The sequence below is a fragment of the Typopeltis vanoorti genome, chromosome 9 (assembly GCF_054136105.1).
Source record: "Typopeltis vanoorti isolate ZY-2024b chromosome 9, IOZ_Tvanoo_1.0, whole genome shotgun sequence".
Classification (NCBI taxonomy): Eukaryota; Metazoa; Arthropoda; class Arachnida; order Uropygi; family Thelyphonidae; genus Typopeltis; species Typopeltis vanoorti.
The window spans coordinates 120035531-120057974 of NC_143557.1; the positions used below are offsets into that span (position 1 = coordinate 120035531).

General features: G+C 34.9%; 1 protein-coding gene across 1 annotated transcript in view; it reads left to right on the forward strand.

Annotated features, from left to right (window-relative positions):
* LOC150103475 (uncharacterized) overlaps positions 1 to 22444 on the forward strand; it is a 384849-nt gene that overhangs the window by 59834 nt on the left and 302571 nt on the right. Inside the window, exons 3-4 of the mRNA XM_090397834.1 lie at positions 5181 to 5267; positions 21728 to 21867. Coding sequence (XP_090253960.1) covers positions 5181 to 5267; positions 21728 to 21867 — 227 coding nt within the window. The remainder of the gene's footprint in view (positions 1 to 5180; positions 5268 to 21727; positions 21868 to 22444) is intronic.

Below are 22444 nucleotides of genomic sequence, written 5' to 3' on the forward strand. Positions count from 1 at the left end.
CGCTTGGTAGACTGAAGGGAATGAATAAGGGCAAGGGACCATCCCTGGAAGTTGCAAAAGGAAGTGGTGAGTAAGAGGGCTTTTTTGCATGTTGTATCATGAAATGCATTGCCTGAGAGCGTTGTGGTGTATGTATGCACCCATGCACAGACAGTGATTGAGTTTAAGGAATGGTATGATAGGCTGCATTGCCTAAGATGGACTTCTCACAATGAGTCCAGTGACTCTATGGAGGTCCTGAATAATAATAATGGTGACTGGTTTGTGAGGCTACTCCTTATGAAGACATACTAAAGTTTTGTGGTTATAAAGTTTAGGTTAGCAGGTTGTAAAAGAGGACATATAATTAGAAATATATAAGTTACTGAATGGATTTTATAAAGTGGATGCTGAAGAAATTTTTTGTTACATGATAGGAGAGAATAAGAGTTCATCCCTGGAAGTTGTTTAATGAACTCACTGAATGAGTTTCGCAGTGAATGAGTTTGAGGAGAATTATGATAGGTATTGTGTGAATAATGGTTGGCATATGCCTCTTACCATAAGTTTTCAAACTCTATTGAGGCTCCCATATGGTAATATAGCTGAAATTATTCTGTTTGCATCCGTGAAGCATGATCAACATACAATAGAAAACCAAAAATTATTATCATGTATAGAGAAGAGCAGAATACTCACTTATTTTTGTTAATGAAAAAAAAATCAGATATGCAGGATTCATTAATAAAGATTTTTTAAGTGATATCATAGTCCTATTTTATCTAGAATAAAATAAGTGATAGAAGCTCTGGAAATGCTTTTACATTCACCATTAGAGGCATCAAAGAATATCTGTAACTCCTATCCTGTTAGGTGTCTTTCCTCCAAGAGATTGACTACCATGTGTTTCCATCATGTCCTATTCTGCACCTCTCTGCTGCATTCCTCATATGAGAGATAAGTCCAGTCTTCTATATTTTTCTTCCACTCCAGTCTTTGTCTTTCTCTCCTTCTCTTTCCCTTAACAGTTCCTTTGAGAAGTGTCCTTTGTAGGCAGTTATGTCTCAGAATATGTCCAAAATAGCTGACTTTTCTCTTTTTAATTTCTTTTATCAGGCTCCAGTTTATGTCTATCATCTCTAATACCTCTTCATTTGTCTTTTTGTCTTTCCATGATATCCTCATAATACTTCGCAGCATCCACATTTCAAAGGCCTCCATGGAATTTTTTTTTTCACACTCAGATTAGAGAGTGTCGAATTTGAAGATTCTCATTCTTATTTTCAGATTTAGTTCTCTAGATGTCAGTAGATTTTTCATATTGTTTAAAGTTAACATGGCAATTTCAATCCTTTTTCTAATTTCATCTTCTGTCCTGCCATTCTCTGTGATTAGGTGTCCGAGGTATATGTATCTCAGACACAAAACACACGTGTTGAAATGATTATTTTACTAATTATTAATAAAATAACACTTGATGTTTCTATCCCCGTATTGAGGTCATCATCAGAAGGATACATTTGTATAGTGGAACCAAGCTACATGCTCTTGCACTCTATAAAGGTAAATTAAATCTATGCTGTTAATTAATCTGTTCTTAGCCTGACCTCTAGTGATAATTAAATAAGATAAAAAAAAAAAATAAATAAATAAAATTAACGTATTTGCTGGCATATAAGATGCACCGCCGTATAGGATGCACCCCCTTTTTTGTACACATTTTTTAGGAAAAAACTTTATCACTGAATATTATAGTGAATTTACAGTATTTCAAATATAAAGTAATAAGTAAGTCTACTTTCAACAAATACCTAATCTAACTAGGAAAGAGTACCCACCTTTTAATCGTCAAAACCCAGAAATTCATCTCCAGAGCTAAGTGAAGAGACACTTGAAACTTCTTCTAAATCAGAATCTAAGTCCTCATACAACACATTGTCCTCTGTGCCATCCAGTGCATTACTAATTCCACACTTCTTAAATGATTTAACCACTGTCTCAGTTTTCACAGCATCCCATGAAGCTTTGACCCACTCACAAACTTGTGAAATGCAAGGCCTCTTCCTTCTTCATGATGGCATAACCTCAAAATCTGAAGACTGCATCCAACTGTTCCACTTCTCCTTCATAAATCCCTTAAATGGTTTATTAATACAGACATCTAAAGGTTGAAGCTGACTAGTTAGACCTCCTGGAATTACAGCTGGCTGAGTTTTCAATTCCTTGAGTTTGTTTACAAACAAACTCGAGGAATTTGTTTGTCTGTTCTGTGAGAACGAAACTGATCCCGTACTAGCATGGCAGGTTTCTTCAACAGTCCACCAGGGTGCCTAGACCAAATTTTATCTATCCATAACTTTATTCCTCCTCCATCCATCCAGCCTTTTGCATGAACATGTACAAACACTCCTTTAAGCAGTTTTTCTTTGGGTAGCATCTTCCTTTTAAAAAATCAATAGTGGCGGAAATTTTGTCCCATCAGCACAGCAGGATAAAACAACCGTGTAGTGAGTTTTTTCGTGTCTCGAATTTTAATAGTAACACTTTTAGTGCCCTTGGAATCTACAGTTTTGTTTGAGGGCATATCAAAAGTCAGCAGAACCTTGTCCATTAATAACAATTTTTTTTCTTCAAAGTAAAGTGGAATTGTTCAATGAACACTTTATTGGAGTATTTCATCCTGGAGGAGTTAGTTTAAATACCAGAGGGATAGGGCAGGTTCAAGGTTTAGAGGTGCAGGAGGAGAGTGTGTTTCAGATACTAAGTACTCTGGATGTTAGTAAAGCTGTGAGACTGGATAGTGTTTCACCACGAGTTTTCAGAGAATGTGCTAGGGAACTGACAGTGCCTTTGACCTGGCTTTTCAATGCAAGTCAGGCTGCGGGAAAGGTGCCCATGGAATGGAAGGAAGGTAAGATAGTGCCATGGGGTGGTAGCAGACTGGAAGTGTCTAATTATAGACCAGTTTGTGTATCATCAGTAGTTAGTAAGATCTTGGAGAAAGTAGTGAGGGACTGTATACAGCATTGGGCAGATGAGGGTAATGTTATCTGTGAGAATCAACATGGATTTGTGAAGGGGCACTCTTGTTTTAGCAATATACAAGCCTTTTATAATAAAGTTACAAGAGCATTAAATGAGGGAAAGGCATAAACTGCCATTTTCCTAGACTTAGCAAAGGCATTTGACAGGGTGCCACATGATAAGCTGATATTCAAGTTGCAGCACATTGGTTTGGATGTCAGATTGGTCAACTGGATTCAGGATTGGCTGTCCGATAGGTATCAGAAAGTTGTGTATGGTGGAGCAATATCAAAGAGGCAGAAGGCTACAATTGGGGTTCCACAGGGCTCAGTACTGTGACCTATATTGTTTAACCTTTATATCAATGACATTGTCCGTGGATTGCAAGGGAATATTCAGTTGTTTGCGGATGATGCAAAGCTGGGAAGGGTTATTAGTAATAGTGCAGATGTGGTAACCCTACAAGAGGATTTGAATTAGCTAGATAGATGGGCAAATGAATGGGGGGTCAGTTTAATGCAGCAAAATCTAAAGTCTTGATGTTTGGGACACATCGATGGGACGCTGCATACTCTATGGGAGGAGTTAAACTGGAGGAAGTAAGGGAGACGAGATCTGGGATTGATCATTGATAGAAACCTGAAATTTAGAGGACATATTGCAAAGGTAGTGAAGGTAACACAGAGGATTGCTGCAATAATGAGAAGGACACTGACCTGCAGAGATAAAAGGGTTATCATTCCTTTGTATAAGATTCTGATCAGATCACACTTAGACTATTGTTCTCAAATCTGGTCCCCAGTATTTGAAGGGGATAAATTAACTGTGGAAAGGTTACATAGGCAGATAACAAAGATGTGTCAAGACTGTACAATGTTAGCTATGAGGATCGGCTGAAGGAGTGTGGACTTGGTGGATAGAAGAAGGGGAGGTGATATGATTGAGACTTTTAAACTGTTGAAAGGTGGTTACAGGGTTGACACTGGGGAGGTCTTTCGCTTGGTTGAACAGCAGGAAGGAGTCATGACAAGGAGCCATTACTGGAAATTAAGAAAGTAAACTGTGAGAAAGAGGGTGTGGAGTGGTTTCTTTGCATGGAAGGGGGTTGAACCATGGAATGCATTGCCTGATAGAGTGGTGAGAGCAAGAACGGTCAATGCATTTAAGGAGTGGTATGATAGACTTTGTGTTTCCTAGGGGGGACCTCTCGATAAGTCTTGATAGGTTTATGTTTCTTAGAAAGGACCTCCCGTGAAGAGTCTTTTGACTCCATGGAAGTCTGAATGATAATAATAAAAGTCTTCTTGTAGTGGGATTTTTCTTTGGCTTGTTCTGGTTGCTATAAAGGTTGCAAATGGGTCTTCCACATTCCTGAACAAAAATGATGGCCTAACCATTCCAAGAATGTGGAAGAATGATCCATTTGCTACCTTTATAGTAACCAGAACAAGACAAAGAAAAATCCCACTACAAGAAGACTTGGTGAAGTGTTTTTCCCCCCCTTAACATTCAATATCAACTTGAACTGTACAAGTCCTGAAGAAAATTGTAGTATAGCAATCTGTACTGTACAAATCCAGAAGAATCTTAGAACACGAGGACTTTATCAGAGTTTATTGTAGTTTTTTATTTTATTTATTAATTCTTTAAATTTTATTTTATTTTTATTTATTTATTTCATTTTTTTGTTTAATTAATTAATTATTTATTTTATTTTATCTTATTTAATTATCACTAGAGGTCAGGCTAAGAAACAGATTAATTAACAGCATAGATTTAATTTAACTTTATAGAGTGCAAGAGCATGTAGCTTGGTTCCCTATACAAATGTATCCTTCCGATGATGACCTCAGTACTGGGGTAGAAACATGAAGTGTTATTTTATTAATAATTAGTAAAATAATAATTTCAACATGTGTGTTTTGTGTCCCTAAATTCATAAATATTTCCTTTTATATTGATCCGTATTTTTGGTATTTCCTTTTCTCTTGAAATTATCATGATTTTTATCTTTTTAAAGTTGAAACCGAGGCCATACTGTTTGCTGTACTTGAGGGTTTCATCTGTAACTAATGCAGGATAGATTTTAATCTGTGATACCCAAAATAAATCATTTTACACTTTGTCACATCGCCATTGTTTCCAGTGTGTCAGAACATTTTTTTTTGTTATTTCAGTGAGCACGTTCACAAAAGGAGAGCAAATGATTCCTGTTCTCAACTGTTTTGGTGTTCATTGTGCATGCTATGGCAACCATGATTTTGGTAAGTCAAAATTTTGTTCTTCAAATAAAATAAAATAAATAAATAATAAAATCAAAATTCAAATCCTAAATTCCTATGTAATAGGAATTCAGGATTTGAATTCTGTTAATAATTATAGGGAAATTTTCTACCATTTCTAATCAGTACTTTATATATTATTTTATCAGTATTATTATTTATTATTTTATATTAAGTGATTTACTTTCTTATTTCTTAGAAAGTAAATCACTTAAACTTTCCAACACACAGATTTTCTTGATACAAGGCATGAATTAACCTTTTGCTAATGTAAATAATAATCAAATACAATAGTTGTTTAGATTATATTTGGTCATTCAAACATATAATTAAAATGAAATATATATTGATCTTTAATTGACCATGATTTATAAACATCTAATACCAACAAGTTTTGCCATTGGGACTGTCCGATTTCTCTAGGGCTTATAACGGTAAGAGAAAAAACTTAAAGTGACTAGTCCATTTTCTCTGTACTAGTCACTTTTAGTTTTTTTCTCTTACCGTTTTAAGCCCTGAAGAAGCTGGACAGCTCCGTCGGCAAAACTTGTTGGTATTAGTTGTTTATAAATCATGGTCAATTAAAGATCAATATATATATTTCGTTTTAATTACAAATTCAGTAGTTTTCGTTCTACCATTGATTAATTGACTATCATCTGAGAGTGATGAGACAAATATTTTGACTGTAAAGATAATTTTTACAAATTTAAAAAACATACAGAAATTGGAAATTTATTAATAATAGAATCAGCAACAAAGAGAAGTTGTTGGAGACCGATGGTAATGCTAACAGAATGAAATTGAGTGGATGGGGTACACAGTATTCTGTCTTCTCAGTTTCATTCTTTTTTTAATCTGTTAATTTGGTTTACTCAAATTTTAATTTCTTTTTTTACTTTTACATTTTTCTCTAATGTACTTATGAAAAGGCATTATTGAAACATATTTGGTGCTGTCTTTTGCATAATGTTCAAATTAATAAGAATCAGGAAACAGAATAGTCACAGACACATTTATAGAAATATAAATTTTTAAATTTATATGTCATTTACTAGGAATTTATACAGTAACTAATGATTACAAATTTGCCAATTTTTTCAATTACCAGTAATTCAGTAAAATATTTTCATAAATACCAGTTTACCAGTAATTTCTAACATTTTCAAAAAAAAAAAAAGTTACATTGAAAGACAATCAGTAAATATTTATAAACCAAAATTTTATTGAAAAATATAAGCCATGACAAAATCAAGTCCTTTCTAAGAAACACACTATCAAGACTCATCGAGGGAGGTCCTTCCTAGGAAACATGAAGTCTATCATACCACACCTTAAATGCATTGACCGTTCTCGGTCTCATCACTCCATCAGGCAATGCATTCCATGGTTCAATCACCCTCCATGCAAAGAAACCACTCCTCACCCTCTTTCTCACAGTTTCCTTTCATAACTTCCAGGGATGGCCCCTTGTCATGACTCCTTCCTGCTGTTCAACCAAGCGAAAGAACTCCCCAGTGTCAACCCTGTAACCACCTCTCAAGAGTTTAAAAGTTTCAATCATATCACCCCTCCTTCTTTTATCCACCAAACTTTGCAGTCCACGCTCCTTCAGCTGATCCTCATAACTAACATTGTACAGTCCCGACACCATCTTTGTTATCTGCATTTGTACCCTTTCCACAGTTAATTTATCCCCTTGAAATCCTGGGGACCAGATCTGAGAACAATAGTCTAAGTGTGGTCTGATCAGAGTCTTATACACCAGAATGATAACCATTTTATCTCTGCAGGTCAGTGTCCTTCTCATTATTGTAGCAATCCTCTGTGTTACCTTCACCACCTTTGCAATATGTCCCCTATATTTCAGGTTTCTATCAATCATCAACCCCAGATCTCCCATACTTCCTCCAGTATAACTCCTCCCATAGAGTATGCAGCATCCATCAATGTTTCCCAAACCTCAAGACCTTACATTTTGCTGCATTAAACCGACACCCCCCATTCATTTGCTCATCTATCTAGCTTATTCAAATCCTCTTGCAGGGCTACCATATCTGCACTATTACTAATAACCCTTCCCAGCTTCATATCATCTGCAAACAACCAAATATCCCCTTACAATCCACGGGCAATGTCATTGATATAAAGGTTAAACAATATAGGTCCCAGTACTGAGCCCTGTGGAACCCTACTTGTAGCCTTCTGCCTCTTTGATATTGCTCCACCATATACAACTCTCTGATACCTATTGGACAGCCAATCCTGAATCCAGTTGACCAATCAGACATCCAGACCCATGTGCTGCAACTTGAATATCAGCTTATCATGTGGCACCCTGTCAAATGCCTTTGCTAAGTCTAGAAAAATGGCAGTATATGCCTTTCCCTAATCTAATGCTCTTGTAACTTTATCATAAAAGGCTAGCATATTAAGAGCACCCCTTCACAAATCCATGTTGACTTTCACTGATAACATTACCCTCATCTGCCCAATGCTGTATATGGTCCCTCACTACTTTCTCCAAGATCTTACTGACTACTGATGACACACAAACTGTCCTATAATTAGACACTTCCAGTCTGCTACCGTCCTTATGCAATGGTACTATCTTACCCTCCTTCCATTCCATGGGCACCTTTCCCACAGCCAGACTTTCATTGAAAAGCCAGGTCAAGGGCACTGTCATTTCCACAGCACATTCTCTCAAAACGCGTGGTGAAATACCATCCAGTCCCACAGCTTTACTGACATCCAGAGTACTCAGTATCTGAAACACACTCTCCTCCTGCACCTCTAAACCTTGAAACTGCTCTATCCCTCTAGTATTCAAATTGACTCCTCCAGGATGAAATACTCCAATAAAGTGTTCATTGAACAATTCCACTTTACTTTGAAGAAAAAAAATTGTGTTATTAATATGCATTATTATAAATTTATTATTATGATTTATTATAAAATATAATTATTTATACATTATAAAATAATATAAATTGCCCTTTTTATTAAAATGAGTGCATAGAATACATATCTTATCGAAGCTGTGGCCTTAAATCTGATGTAATTTTTATACAAATTAATCCCACAGTGGAAAAAAAAAAGCTGTGATTTGATGTTTGTTGATCAACTGATCATTAGTCAGTGCCCTTCTAATGACTTCTGTGTGAGGTCTTTTGCCCTTATTATGTTTTGAATTAGATCTTCACAGGCTACTCCAGTTTCTCTCTCTCTCGAATTGAAGTTTTTCCTTCATAGATAATTAGCTGATGTCTGAAGGAACTGAATCTGAAGTTGCGGCTTTCTCAGATTCCTGTTGGATTTTCTGTTTCTTTTTTTTTATTATAAAAGCCTTTCACTAATCTACAATTATTTTTGATATCATATATATGTATATATTATAAAAAAATTGTGGAATCCATCCAGTTTTGCTATACATTCTACTGCTACAGCAGAAAAAGAATCAATTATATTCTTAAAATATGAGGTAATTTTTGATTAAAAATCCAGTTCAGTCTTAATTGATCATTTCAGTTGTGAAGGAACTATATCATCAGTTTTATATTTCCCTCATTTTAATAATTTTGCACTGGCTTTTGTAAGTGAATTTTGTTCTGGTGATCTCAAAATGGTTACTTCACCAACGACTGATTTTTTTTTACAATTAAAAAAAAAAAATCAAGCACAACTTGCATCTCTCGCTTTAGTTCATTTAATATAATAGCACAGCAAATTTTTATCCATAGCTGAAAAAGAAACTTTTCAATAACTCCTTTTAATCAAATATCACATGAATTATTCAAATCTTTACCTTTAACTTTTCACTTTGATATAATATATGTAAACACTCAACATTACTCACTGCTATCTCAGTGATCAGTCAGGACACAAAATCGTGAAATAAAATTTTGTTAATAATAATCTACAGTGTCAAAGTGAATACTTTATAAGTAGTAGCAGTTGCTTTCATTGAAACCAAGGAAATTCTGAAATTAAGAACAACACAATTTAGTATAGAAATAAGTATGCTTGATATCACAATGCGTGATATCATGAATCACAAAAGGAATACGTGGATAAGAAATCAAACCAAAGTCTCTGACAGCATAGGAAGATCAGTGATGGACAAACGAAGTACTGGACTGGATTCCATGAGAGGAAAAACAACCATGATGCAACCTAAATCATGGTGAATTGATGATATCATCAGATTTGTAAGAGTGACATGGGAAAGGAGATCCATGGACAGACAGTTCGGAGTTATCTCGGAAAGGGCTTCATACAGCAGTGTATTAACAATGTCTGATGATGTAGTATCATCATCATCAGACATTGACAAGTGTCTGACAATAATGTTGATACTACTTTATATGCATCTCCCTTGTCCAATATATTTATTTGTCATCTTATTATAGTAGGTAAGCAAGTTTGCAAAATATGCAAACTTGCTTACCTCCCTTTAACACACCCATGTGAACAAACAACAAGAATACCATTATTAACCCACTTTGCTATCCTGTCTCTCACTAACCTCTCCAATAAATACCATAACTACAACTCCAGATATACAGATCAGCCTGTTATTTTAACAAAGTTGCCTTAGCCTTAAAACCACCTTTGTGAAGTGGAACAGATTTTGTCTTCCTTCCACTCTTTTGAAATTTGCACTGTTGAAATACTCTTGTTAGGCCAAGGCTGATGCTAAATCCTTGGAATATTCTCTTAAGATATGTTGTGATATGTCAACAAGTCGTTGACGCTTACCTCCCTTTAACACACCCATGTGAACAAACAACAAGAATACCATTATTGACCCACTTTGCTATCCTGTCTCTCACTAACCTCTCCAATAAATACCATAACTACAACTCCAGATATACAGATCAGCCTGTTATTTTAACAAAGTTGCCTTAGCCTTAAAACCACCTTTGTGAAGTGGAACAGATTTTGTCTTCCTTCCACTCTTTTGAAATTTGCACTGTTGAAATACTCTTGTTAGGCCAAGGCTGATGCTAAATCCTTGGAATATTCTCTTAAGATATGTTGTGATATGTCAACAAGTCGTATTGTCTTATTGATATCTAGCTTATTTAACTCCTCATATGCCACTTGATTGCTCACCATTAAATCACCTGTCTCTACACTTGAACTTCTGATTTCACACTAAGTGAAAGGCCCTAGTGAACTGCTTACTGAATACCTCTGCTATTTTCTCCAAAGCAGTCATTAATCTCCCACTTCCTCAAATGACATCATCTTACCATAATTAATCTTCTTCCTACTTGCGATGCATCAAAAAAACTCATGGATGTTTTCTTGTCCTGAGTTACTCATTTCTGTTCATATTGCACTTTTGTTATCTTTACCAACTGATTCACTCTTCTGATCTGCTCTTTATACTCTTCATGAAATTGATTATTACCATTATTCATCTTGTACTTCTTCCAGATGTCATGCTTAATCCCCTCATTCATGCATTTTACACTTATCTTATTCATCCTTTTGACATTCAGAATATATTCACAGATTCTTTGTCAGTTCCCAAGCAGCATTTATTTTCTTACCTGCTCAACTCCTCATTCTATGCTATAGCTCCAAGCTCGTCATAATCACCAGTCTTGTACTTCCACATCCTGTATATCCTTTCCTCACAGAAGTCTTTATATGGCTAGCCACAACCCATGTGATTGCTTCATGATAATTTTCACCAACTGGAGGGAAGTGTAAAACCTACTCATAATTGCATCGTCTGATGAAATGATCAGATCAAAAATTCTCGATCCTCACATACCATCCTTTACATTCTCCATGAGATAGTTTCTCTTGAGACATCGAGAAATTCATTCTCTTCATTCCAATCTACACCACCATATTTAAAATCAACCATAATAATCATTATTTCCTTGTTCAGTAAATCGAGTTGCTTTATAATTTCTTCATCATCGCCCTCCACATTCCCTGCCCAATAACAACATCCAACTAAATATCTTCTTGTCAACCTCCATCTCACACCATACTGCCTCAAAACCATTGCCATTATTTTGCTCTTTCATGCTCTTTCATGGAAATTATATCTTATTTAGATATAATTTCCCTACTATCATGAGCAGCACTCCCTCTCCCTTCTTGTTCTTTCTATCCTTACAAAAAATACTGTACCCTTCCATTTCTATTCCCATTAGGATATCATCTTCGTTCAACCATGTTTCACTTATTCCAATATTTCAGGGCAAATAAACTCAACCATGTGGGCAAATATCAGAATAGGGAACTGGACAATGAGACTTATTTGTGCTTATGATCCTACAGAAGGTTCTATCAAGGAAGAAATGAAGGAATTTTTTGAGACATTAGAGAAAGGAGCTGGCACAATGAAAAAGGATAAGTTATCCTTTTTCATTTATGTTGGAGATCTATACAGAGTAGGAAATGATTACCAGACATATAGAAATGTTTTGGGGAAATTTGGAGAAAAGTGCAAAGCTAATAATAATGGTAAATGCCTGCTAGATTTCTGTTCAGTACATGGATTAATTATTACTAACACTATGTTCCAACATAAACATGTGCACAAATTCACATGGAGAGAAGACACAAGAAATAAGAAAAGCCTCATTCACTTCATTGTTGGTAGTGATATCTTCATACTCATTAGGATACAAGAGTATATCTACAGAGGATTTGAAATTGGAAGTGACTATTACTTAGTACTAAGTAGGATAAAAATGGATATCACATTGAAAAGAACAGTATGTAAGAAATTTTTAAAAAGAATTAAGACTCAAATGTAGACTCGACTATATTATTATTATTACTTTGGAATTTATTTCTATGCAGATATAAACTGGAATAGACACATAAACCATTTACAATACAAACTCTGAACAATAATTAGCAAATTCTGCAGGTTAAAAGACAGTTTGCACACATGCTTAAAAGCACTAATATACAAAGCACTATGCCAAAATATACTAAGATACGCTATAACAACATATGCATTCTGTGCACCAAATTAAATAGATTAATGTCATTACAGTACAAAATAATAAAGCTGATCTTTTGGGAACAAAGAGACAATACTGGCTGTATATACACTGCAATGTCAGAACCACAAAATACTAACAGCAATACACTTATGTCACTATGTAGCTATGCTAAAATATTATTTAGATGCTAACTACAGGATGGCCAGAAATACATACTGAATATAATTAGTCGTCTGAGATCTTGATAAGACCTCAGGCAATAATTATATCACATATAAGTATAATAATCACTATGGAAAAGCCACTCAAAGCTTCTACATCCTGGATATGCTCGATAAACTACCTTTTGAATATAGAAACCTTACAATACCTGAAAAGAGCTTAAGGACATATTATGAATGAGAAATACGCACCCTACACCTTACAAACTTAATAAAAACACAATATATTAGTTCAGGTTTTCCAGTTCAGTGACTTGTCATGGCATTCCAAATTATTGTGTGTGCGTATGCATGCGCACGTGCCTGTGAATGAATTTCACATACCACAGCTGGATGAATATCGGACCTATCAAACATCAGCCTACTTCCAATACAGCAATCAAATCAATAAAGAATAACTAACAAGTGTCATCCTCAGATAAGTTTAATAAAAAGCTTTGGGGATGCATTATACCTCAACCAGGATCAACACAAAGAAAGAAAGAAAAAAATTTATTACACCATTTAAATACATTAAAGCAAAACTTGTAAATTGTAAATATATATAATTTATTATTATTTTATAAATACCTTAAAAATGTAAAACATTTTAAAAATAGCATTGTGAAAAAGTGAAATGAATGTTAACAGAAAAGAAACTGATAATGTAATTTGTAAAACAAATTAAACTGTAAATTGAAACTGAAAAAAAAATATTATTAAGACTCATCAAGGGAGGTCCTAAACAGCATGTCAAGAAGTATCCAACATTTGCGCACTATCTCTCATACTTTGCTATGAATTCATTCACAGTCATGGCACCTGCAACAGACTGGCAACCTATTCCACTCATTCACTGCTTTCCAAGCAAAAAACCTGGTTCTAACACCATTGCTAACTACTCTCTTGTTCAGTTTCCATGGATGGTTCCTAGTTCTCCTACCGCCAGACCTGTTCCGAAAAATTTTCTCTGAATTAATCTTATCAAAACTCCTCACTAATTTGTATGTCTCAATCATATCACCCCTTTTCTGCCTATCAACCAGTTTCTGTAACCCACAAATCTTCAACCTGTTCTCAGGTTCATTCCATAGACCTGCTACCATCTTGGTCACTTGCATCTGGATCCTTTCCACCTCCTCCTCATCACCAAGAAACCTTGGCACCCAGATCTGTGTACAGTAGTCAAGATAGGGTCTTATCAAGGCTCGATAAAGAGGAACAATAACCTGCTTTCTCTCTGCTTGTCAAAGTATTCTTCAGTAACCAAGTAATTTGATGAGCTGCTTTAGCCACTTTTGCTATGTGCCCCTGTCCACTAACACTCCCAAGTCTGGCTTCGTCTTCTATTTCCTGGAGTACAGTTACACCAATGTGCTATACAGCTGGTAATCTTTTCACCTCAAAATGCATAACCTTACAATTTGTCGCATTAAATAGACATCCATTCTATTTTTCCCAATCTGCCAATCTATCCAAATCATCCTGCAAAATTTTGACATCATCTGTATTAATTATTGTTCTACCCAACTTTGCATCATCGGCAAATAACTGAACAGTTCCTCTCAGATCTTATAATGTGCAAATTAAACAGCAGCGGTCCTAGAATAGAATCCTGTGGCATGTCATTAGTCACAGGCCTTCTTTTGGACTCTACTCCTAAATAAACTACTCTCTGATATCTCTCCATCAACCATCCTCTTATCCATCTCACCATTGCCCTATATCCATCCTCATGTGCTGCAGTTTACTGATTAGAATTCCATGTGGTATCTTGTCAAAGGCCTTTTAAAAAGTCCAGTAGTATCACTGTAAATGCATTACCTTTATCCAACTCAGCTGTTGCTGTATTATAAAATCCGAATGTATTATAAAATGCTGTATTATAAAATGAAGCCTACCCTTCACAAAACCATACAGTATCCCATTTCTGTCTACCCATTCCTGTATTTTGTTCTTGACCAACTTCTCCAATACTTTGACAACAACTCCTGATATGTTGATCGGTTGGTGATTTGCTACATCCGTCTTGGAACTATTTTCCACACCTTCCATCCCTTTGGGACTAACTCAGAGCTGAGACTTAAATTAAACAATATGGTCAAGGGCACTGACAATTCTCTTGCCACTTCATGTTAAATTCAAGCTGGTAAACCATCCACTCCCACAGCGCTATGCATCTCCATTTCATTTATCTCAATTCCCATATAAGCTTTTGGCTCTCTCTCATTCCTGCAATATCACCACCTGGATGATATACTCTTGCAATGTGTTCACTTAGTAATTTTACTATTTCGACTGATTCAGTTACATCCCTAATCACCATTCATTAAATTAATTCTGCCATTTACATTCTTTCTTTTACTTGCAGCATATCAAAAGAACTGTTTGGGATTCTCTTCAGCCTGCATTGCTAACTTCCTTTCATACTCTGCTTTTGCCTTTCTTATCACACTAGTTACCCTTCTGGACTGTGCCTTGTACTGTTCATGTGCCTGCTAGTTCACCTTTCTTCTTAAATTTCCTCCACATTTTTTTTTTTTTTCAGCTCCAGCTTAATGATGATATTCATCTATTTAACTGCCACTTGATTTACTATCCTGACTCTAGGTATGCAGTCTGCCATTACCTTCCTCAAACACTCCTTTATCCAACATCCAGCCCTTGCAGTTTTATATGAAGCGCCTCCATAGCGCAATTGGAAGAATGACGGTACATTGCGCCCTTCAATTGGAATAGGCCGAAGTTCGATTCTCGTCGCGACGGGAGGAATCTTTATCTGGACGATTTCAATCGATGGTGAGTTAGCCGATCTCATACGGAGGTAGCAGGGTTTTTTTCTCCCGGAAACTCGGGTTTTTCATCCCGCATACAGACAAATCGGCCCTTCAGAACACATGCAATTTACAGACAAAAAATACTAGTTGTGGTAGTGGTGGAGGTGGGCAGTAGATGGTGTTGATGGAGATGATTCATAGTAAAGGTTCGGTGTAGTAGTTGAGACAGTTGTAGGTGTCCTCCCGCGATGAGTCTTCGGACTCCTTGGAGGTGTCACGAATAATAATAATAATAACAATAATATGCCATGCTATACAAACATTATTGAAGAAAAAATGAAACAAATTGAAAACAAGAACCAAACCTTGGGATCTGAGTGGCAAACTCTAAAGAAGACATTGATTGATTCAGCTAGGAAGGTAGTATGTGGTGAAGTTGTCTGAAAGGACAGAAAAATTAGAACACCATGGTGGGCACAAGAAGTTAAAGATGTAGTCTTGGAAAAGAAGAAAGTATGCCAAAATCTCCTAGCAAATATGTTGGCTGATGCCCTAAAAGAATATAGAGAAAATTGTAAGAGAGCTAAGCTATGTGTAAAAGTAGCTAAACAAAAGTCAAGGGAAGAATACAGAAAATAATGGTAAGAATATAGAAAATAAATATCAGGAGGGTGGCAAAATATTTTGGAGGCTATTGAAGAAGCTTAGACATGGAGGAAAGGGTACTGAAAAGGAATCAAAGATGCATAAGTTCACATGGAGAGAAGACAGAAGAAATAAGAAAAGCCTCATAAAAAAAAGTGCAAAGCTACTAATAATGGTAAATACCTGCTAGATTTCTGTTCTGGGCATGGATTATTATTACTAACATCATGTTACAACATAAAAATGTGCACAAATTCACATGGAGAGAAGATGCAAGAAATAAGAAAAGTGTCATTATCTATGCTATAGCTAATAGCGATGTTTCCCCACACTGGTTCAGGATATGAGTATACAGAGGGTTTGAAATACAAAGTGATCACTATTTAGTTTTGAACAGGATACAATTGAGTTTCATACTGAAAAGAAAAAATATTGAAAAGAAATTGTGTAAGAAAGTTTTAAAACAAATCAAAGTTTGAGCAGCTTTCAAAGGTGAAATGCAGACTCAAATACACAAGCATCGTTGAAGAAAAAATGAAAGAATTTGAAAACAAGAACCAAGCCTTGGAGATTCAGTGGCAAATCCTGAAGAAAACATTAAGACAACCTCACTACATGGGCCAAAGAGGCATGCAATGAGGTTGTCTGTATGGATAGAAAAATCAGAACTCCATGGTGGACTAAGTTAGGTGCAATAAAAGAAAAGAAGAAAGCATATCGAAAGTTCCTTGCAAGTAAGTCTGCTTGTGCCTAAAGAATACAGAGAAAAATATAAGTGAAGCACTGTGTAAAACTAGCTAAACAAAAGTTATGGGAAGACCTTGTTAACCTTTAATTAGTTGCATAGGGTTTATTTAACCCCAGCCATCATTCAAGTTTGATTTCTGACAAAACCAATGACGGATTTTTGTTGTGATTTTGAATAGCTGAGTTTCTTGCTGCCTCCCCTCCCCATGCCGAATCAGTTGTGTGCTGGCTGTCAGCACAGTGAGTTGTTGAGTAAGGAGTAATTTCTGACATTCTGACGCCATGCAACTACTTACATGAGCATTTTTCCAGAAGCTCCACAACCATAACAAACCACTTCTGGATATTCCTGGGGCTGCTATGTAATATGTTGTTGGAGCTTTTGTTGCAATGAGCATTCTTCAGTAAGATGCAACTATCATACAGAAAATTAAGACTCAATAAAAATGTTAATAATTAATATAAAAATAAAGCAATAATAGTTATTTGTTTATTTCATTTTACTCAACCTAATCAGCCTTTTAATAAAGAAAAATATTTCATAAGACATATTGAGAAATTAAAGAAATATAATAACTTTAACATTGTGGTCAAATGGGCCCCATCCGACTAATTATGTAACAAAAATTAAGGGTTAAGAATTGAAAAAGCTTTGAAATGGAGGAAAAAGTATTGTAAAAGGAATTAGGGATGATAAAGGTGACACGAATACTGAATACAAAGATATTCTAGATGTCTGGAGTAATTACTTTGAAATGCTAAATTAAACAAGTAGTGTCAGCACAGTGGTAGCAAATTCTCAACAGGAAAATAAATAAATAGGAATGCAGTCAGGAATACATATCCATTCTTGAAGTAGAAAAAGTAATCAAAAACCTGAAATGTGGAAAGGCAGGTGGAGTAGATGAAATTCAGCCAGAAATGCTCAGATATAGAGCTATATAAGTTTTACATGGCTATGGCTGCATTGCATAATTCAAAAGGCCTGGTCAGAGGGCCAAATTCCAGATGATTGAAGCAGCGCTGTCATAGTATTCATCTATAAAAAGGGAAATAAAACTGAATGTGCGAATTAGAGAGGTATTTCTTCACTACTTTAGATTTATGCAAGTATACTTAAGAAATGGCTAAGAAAAATTGTGGAAGGGAAGCGTGGTAAAGAACAACTTGGATTCCGGCTATATAGATTTGCCAGGATCAGATTTTCACTTTAAGACAAATAGCTGAGAAATCTTGGGAATATAAGAAGAATTTGCATTTCAATTTTGTTGATCTTGAAAAGGCCTATGACAAGAGGAAAGGTGCCAAGAGGGAAACTCTCCAAATGCTACAGTTATGTGGTGTAAATGGGACATTTACAAGCAATACGTAGTCTCTATTTAAGCTGTAAGTCAGCAATTAGAATGGAATGAGGTACAAGAAGATGGTTTGATGTTAAATGAGGTGCGAGACAAGGGTGCATGTTATCTCCACTGTTATTCATTATCTATGTTGATCACGTTATGAAGGAAAGCGGTATTATTTCTGATATCAAAATTGGTGATGTTAATCTTAGCTCTTTACTTTATGCAGATAATGTTATACTTCTGAATAAATCCAGTATAGGTCTGCAAGATTCCCTGACTAAATTGAATGACTGTTGTAATAAATTTGGTATGAAATTTGGAGCCATCCCTGGAAGTTACAAAAGGAAACTGTGAGCAATAGGGTGAGGAGTGGTTTCTTTGCATGGAGGGTGGTTGAACCATGGAATGCATTGCCTGATAGAGTGGTGAGAGCGAGCATGGTCAATGAGTTTAAGGAGTGGTATGATAGACTTTGTGTTTCTTAGGAAGGACCTCCCGCGATGAGTCTTTTGACTCCATGAAGGCCTGAATAATAATAATAATAATAAAATTAGCAATAAAAAGACAAAGACAATGAAAATAGGCAGAAACATTGAAAATATCAATTGTATCCTGAATGGTGAACCTACAGGACAAGTAAATCATTTCAGCTATTTAGTACAATTTTTAGGAATGATGGTAAATTAAATATGTAAATAGACAACAGAATTACAAGAGGGAGTGCTGAAAAGTTCTGATAAACACCTAGAACAAAAATGATATTAAAGCATCTCTTCTTATATATCCTAAATGAAAAAGAATGAATTATTACATTTTGTTGAAACATGGAGGTGTTAAAGGCTTTAAGATATGTTCTTTCTTGTGGTTATATTAGTTGCTTTAATATCATTTTTATTCTAGGTATTTATCAGAACTTTTCAACCCCCTCTCCCCTCACATAGTAAAGCTGGTATGGTAGGAAGTCAACTGAATAAATTTATATGGAATAAGAAAGAAATTAGTCAAAACACCTGTTTCTGTTTTATTTTTTTTTCTTTCTTCCTTACTCTTATTAATATCCAGATTTTAAATTCCATTTGAGATGCAAACTCTCCAGATCTACACTTCACTTATTGTTTATTATTTCCAAATTAATAAGCCTGTAAATTAATAAATTAATTTAATTCATAATTTAATTTAATAAAATAAATTAATAAACCTGGAAATAATAATAATATTGCAGGCGTAGACTTCTGTGGCTAATTGGTTCAAAAGATATATTTCAGTGATTACACCACATTTTTTTATTATTCAGTTATATAAAATACTGAAATAATAGTTCCCGACAAGTTTCGTAAATCGTAGGATTTACATCTTCAAGGGGTAAATAGTATAACTTAAAGTTTAAACAAGAGAATTAATAAATACAAATCATAACCGTCTGGCTATTCATAAAACTCAAATAACAGAATGCAGATATATAACGTTATTGACATTGAACAATACTGGACGATGTCACGTGTTCTTGTTCTCGTTCATACAGACCGAGCTCAGATTGAGGTAGATTTTTTATTCGAGCTGACCACACTTGATGGAGAATTAAACCTTGATTTTTATTGCATTGGGTTAGGTTTTTTAACATATTAGCAGCTTCTTTAAATTTTCTTATATAACTGTTGTTTTCTATGTTTGACATCGTCATTTTTTGCCAGAGTACATCGTGTCCAGTGGAAGTGGTATGTAAAGCAAGACCCGTTTTTTTGTTCTCTTTTGTATTGTATGTCTTTTTGGTGTTCAGCCATGCATATATCTCCAGATCTTCCTGTCTGTCCTATAGCAAATCCTGCAAGAGCAATGGATTTTGTAAACTCCTGGTTTTTTAAGAGGATGATGAGGTGGTTTTGGTGGATGTAGGAATTTTGAGATTTTTTCCATGAAAGGCTACTTTTATGTTGTGTTTGTTCATTAATTTGGCTAGCTTATCTGTAACATTTTTGATATAAGGAAGCGAGATTGCATTTTTGTAATCCTGTTTTATTGTGTTGTTAGCTGAAGGCATTTTAAGGATTCTCTTGATGGTTTTTGTTTCATATCCATTCTGTTGGAGGATTTGTGTTAAGTATTTTAGTTCTTCATTCCATCTTTCTTGTGTGCTGGAGATATTGTATGCTCTGTCTTGAAGAGTTTTAATTAAGCTTATTTTTTGTGAAGGATGGTGGTGTGAGGTTGCATTTAGAAATCTTCCAGTGTTTGTCGGCTTCCTATATACTGAGAAGGAGAGTTTACTTTCTTCATTAACTTCTAATAGAATATCCAGAAAAGGAAGTTTTTTCTTTTTTTCTTGTTCTAAAGTGAATTTTATGGCGTTGTGCAAATTGTTGAGATAATCTTTGAAATTGATAAGTTCATCTGTTGTTCCACTGAATATGATGAAAATATCGTCCACATAGCTAGCCATATTTTTTTTTTTATGATAATTCTTAAGAGCATTGTTTTCAAATTTTTCCATAAATAGGTTTGCTAATACCAGTGATAATGATGAACCCATGGCCATTCCTTTTTGTTCCCAGATTCTGTCTTTATAGGTGAAAAAAGTATTGTTTATACAATGTTTAAAAAGATTCAATATGTCCAGATGGAAGAGGTCTTCTAGGAGATTCAAAATTTCTTGTCTCGGGACGTTTATAAACAAGCATGTCGAGACTTGCTAAGATGTTTTTTGGACCAATATGTATATCTTTCACTTTTTCTATGAAATGTTTACCATTTTTTATGAGAAGATGTTTTTCCTATATGTTGTGAGATCATGTTGGTGAGGTATTTTGCCAAGTTGGAAGTCGGTGAATCTCTTCCATCTACTATTGGTCTTAAAGGTATATCTGTCTTATGGATCTTTGGAACACCATATATTCTTGGTATCAAAGGATGTTTTGATTGTAAGTATTTTTTAAGTTCTTCGTCCAAAGAGGCACTTTTTTATGATCATTTGTTTTTTTGTGTGTAGGCTAAGTCGGGTCTCTGTCTATGGGTTTGTAGGTGTTGGTATCTTTCAGGAGACTTTTCATTTTGTTATCATATTCTGTAGCATTTAAAACGACAGTTGCGTTGCCTTTATTCACTTTTATTATGACAATATTTTTGTCATCCTTTAACTTTTTAAGGCAAACGTATTCATTGTAAGTTAGATTCCTACGAGGTAATCTGCTTTTTAATAGTAAAGCTGTATTTTCTATATGGATAAGATCTGCCGTGTTGTCTGGTAGATTTCTAATTCCTTTTTCTATTTGTGCTATGATATCAATTTTTGGAAGGAAATGTGGGGTTAAGGCGAAGTTAAAACCCTTAAGTAAAAGATTATTCTCCTATTTTGTTAGGACTCTCGAAGAAAGATTAATAACTACTTTTGAATGATCTAGTTGTTTTTTATGTATTTCCTTCTTCTGAAGGAGTACGTTGAACTTATGAATTAATGTATGTTTCTTCTGTTCTGAGATCGCTATGGCTTTGTTAAATGTAACGCTATCGATTTACGAAACTTGTCGGGAACTATTATTTCAGTGTTTTATATAACTGAATAATAAAAAAATGTGGTGTAATCACTGAAATATATCTTTTGAATAATAATATTATTGTTATTATTTCCAAATGAATAAGCCTTTTTCTGTAAATGGATGCATATATAAGTTTTTGATGTATATATATATACAAATTTTTGGTAGTGTTAGATTTTTGTAGATTTAAAAAAAAAAAAATCTTTATTTTCAGATTTTGGAGTGGATAACTTGGTTGACTTTGCTCATCAAACTACATTTCCATGGTTAATAAGCAATGTTACTGATAATGATACTAACCAGCCTCTTGCAGAAGGAAAAATAACTTCAATTTTAGAAAGAGGAGGAAAGAAGGTTAGTTGAAGAAATTTTCCCTTCATTTGTGCTCCTTTAATCAGGTTTTAGATGTTCATTTGTAATATGATTTCATTATATTCTTATGTTATGCTCTTTTTGTTTATAAAATTGTTATGAAAATAGAGAGTGTACTTGTGTTTCTCAGGTATTGTGCTCAGTTAATTATTATTATTATTACATGACACTTCCAGGAAGTCCAAAGACTCATCGAGGGAGGGACCTACTCTACAACTCTCCATCTACACCACTCAATCTACCAACTATAGCGAACCTCATCATCTATGCCAACACCACCTACTGATCACTACAACCACTAATATTTTCACATAGAATCACAAACATACATGCTCGTACTGGGATTTGAACCTGGAGCCTTTTGGCTGGAGAGTAGATATGCTAACCACTCAGCCAACCAGGCTGGCAATATGGACTAATGGAATTTAACTGTTAAATTTCTAGCTTATGTTCAGAACTGCATTGATACAAACATAAGTGTCTCATAATCAGTTACAAGATGTAAGGAGCTCATAAAAGTAAAAGAATTTAGTGAAGATCTACAGCCATATAACATTAA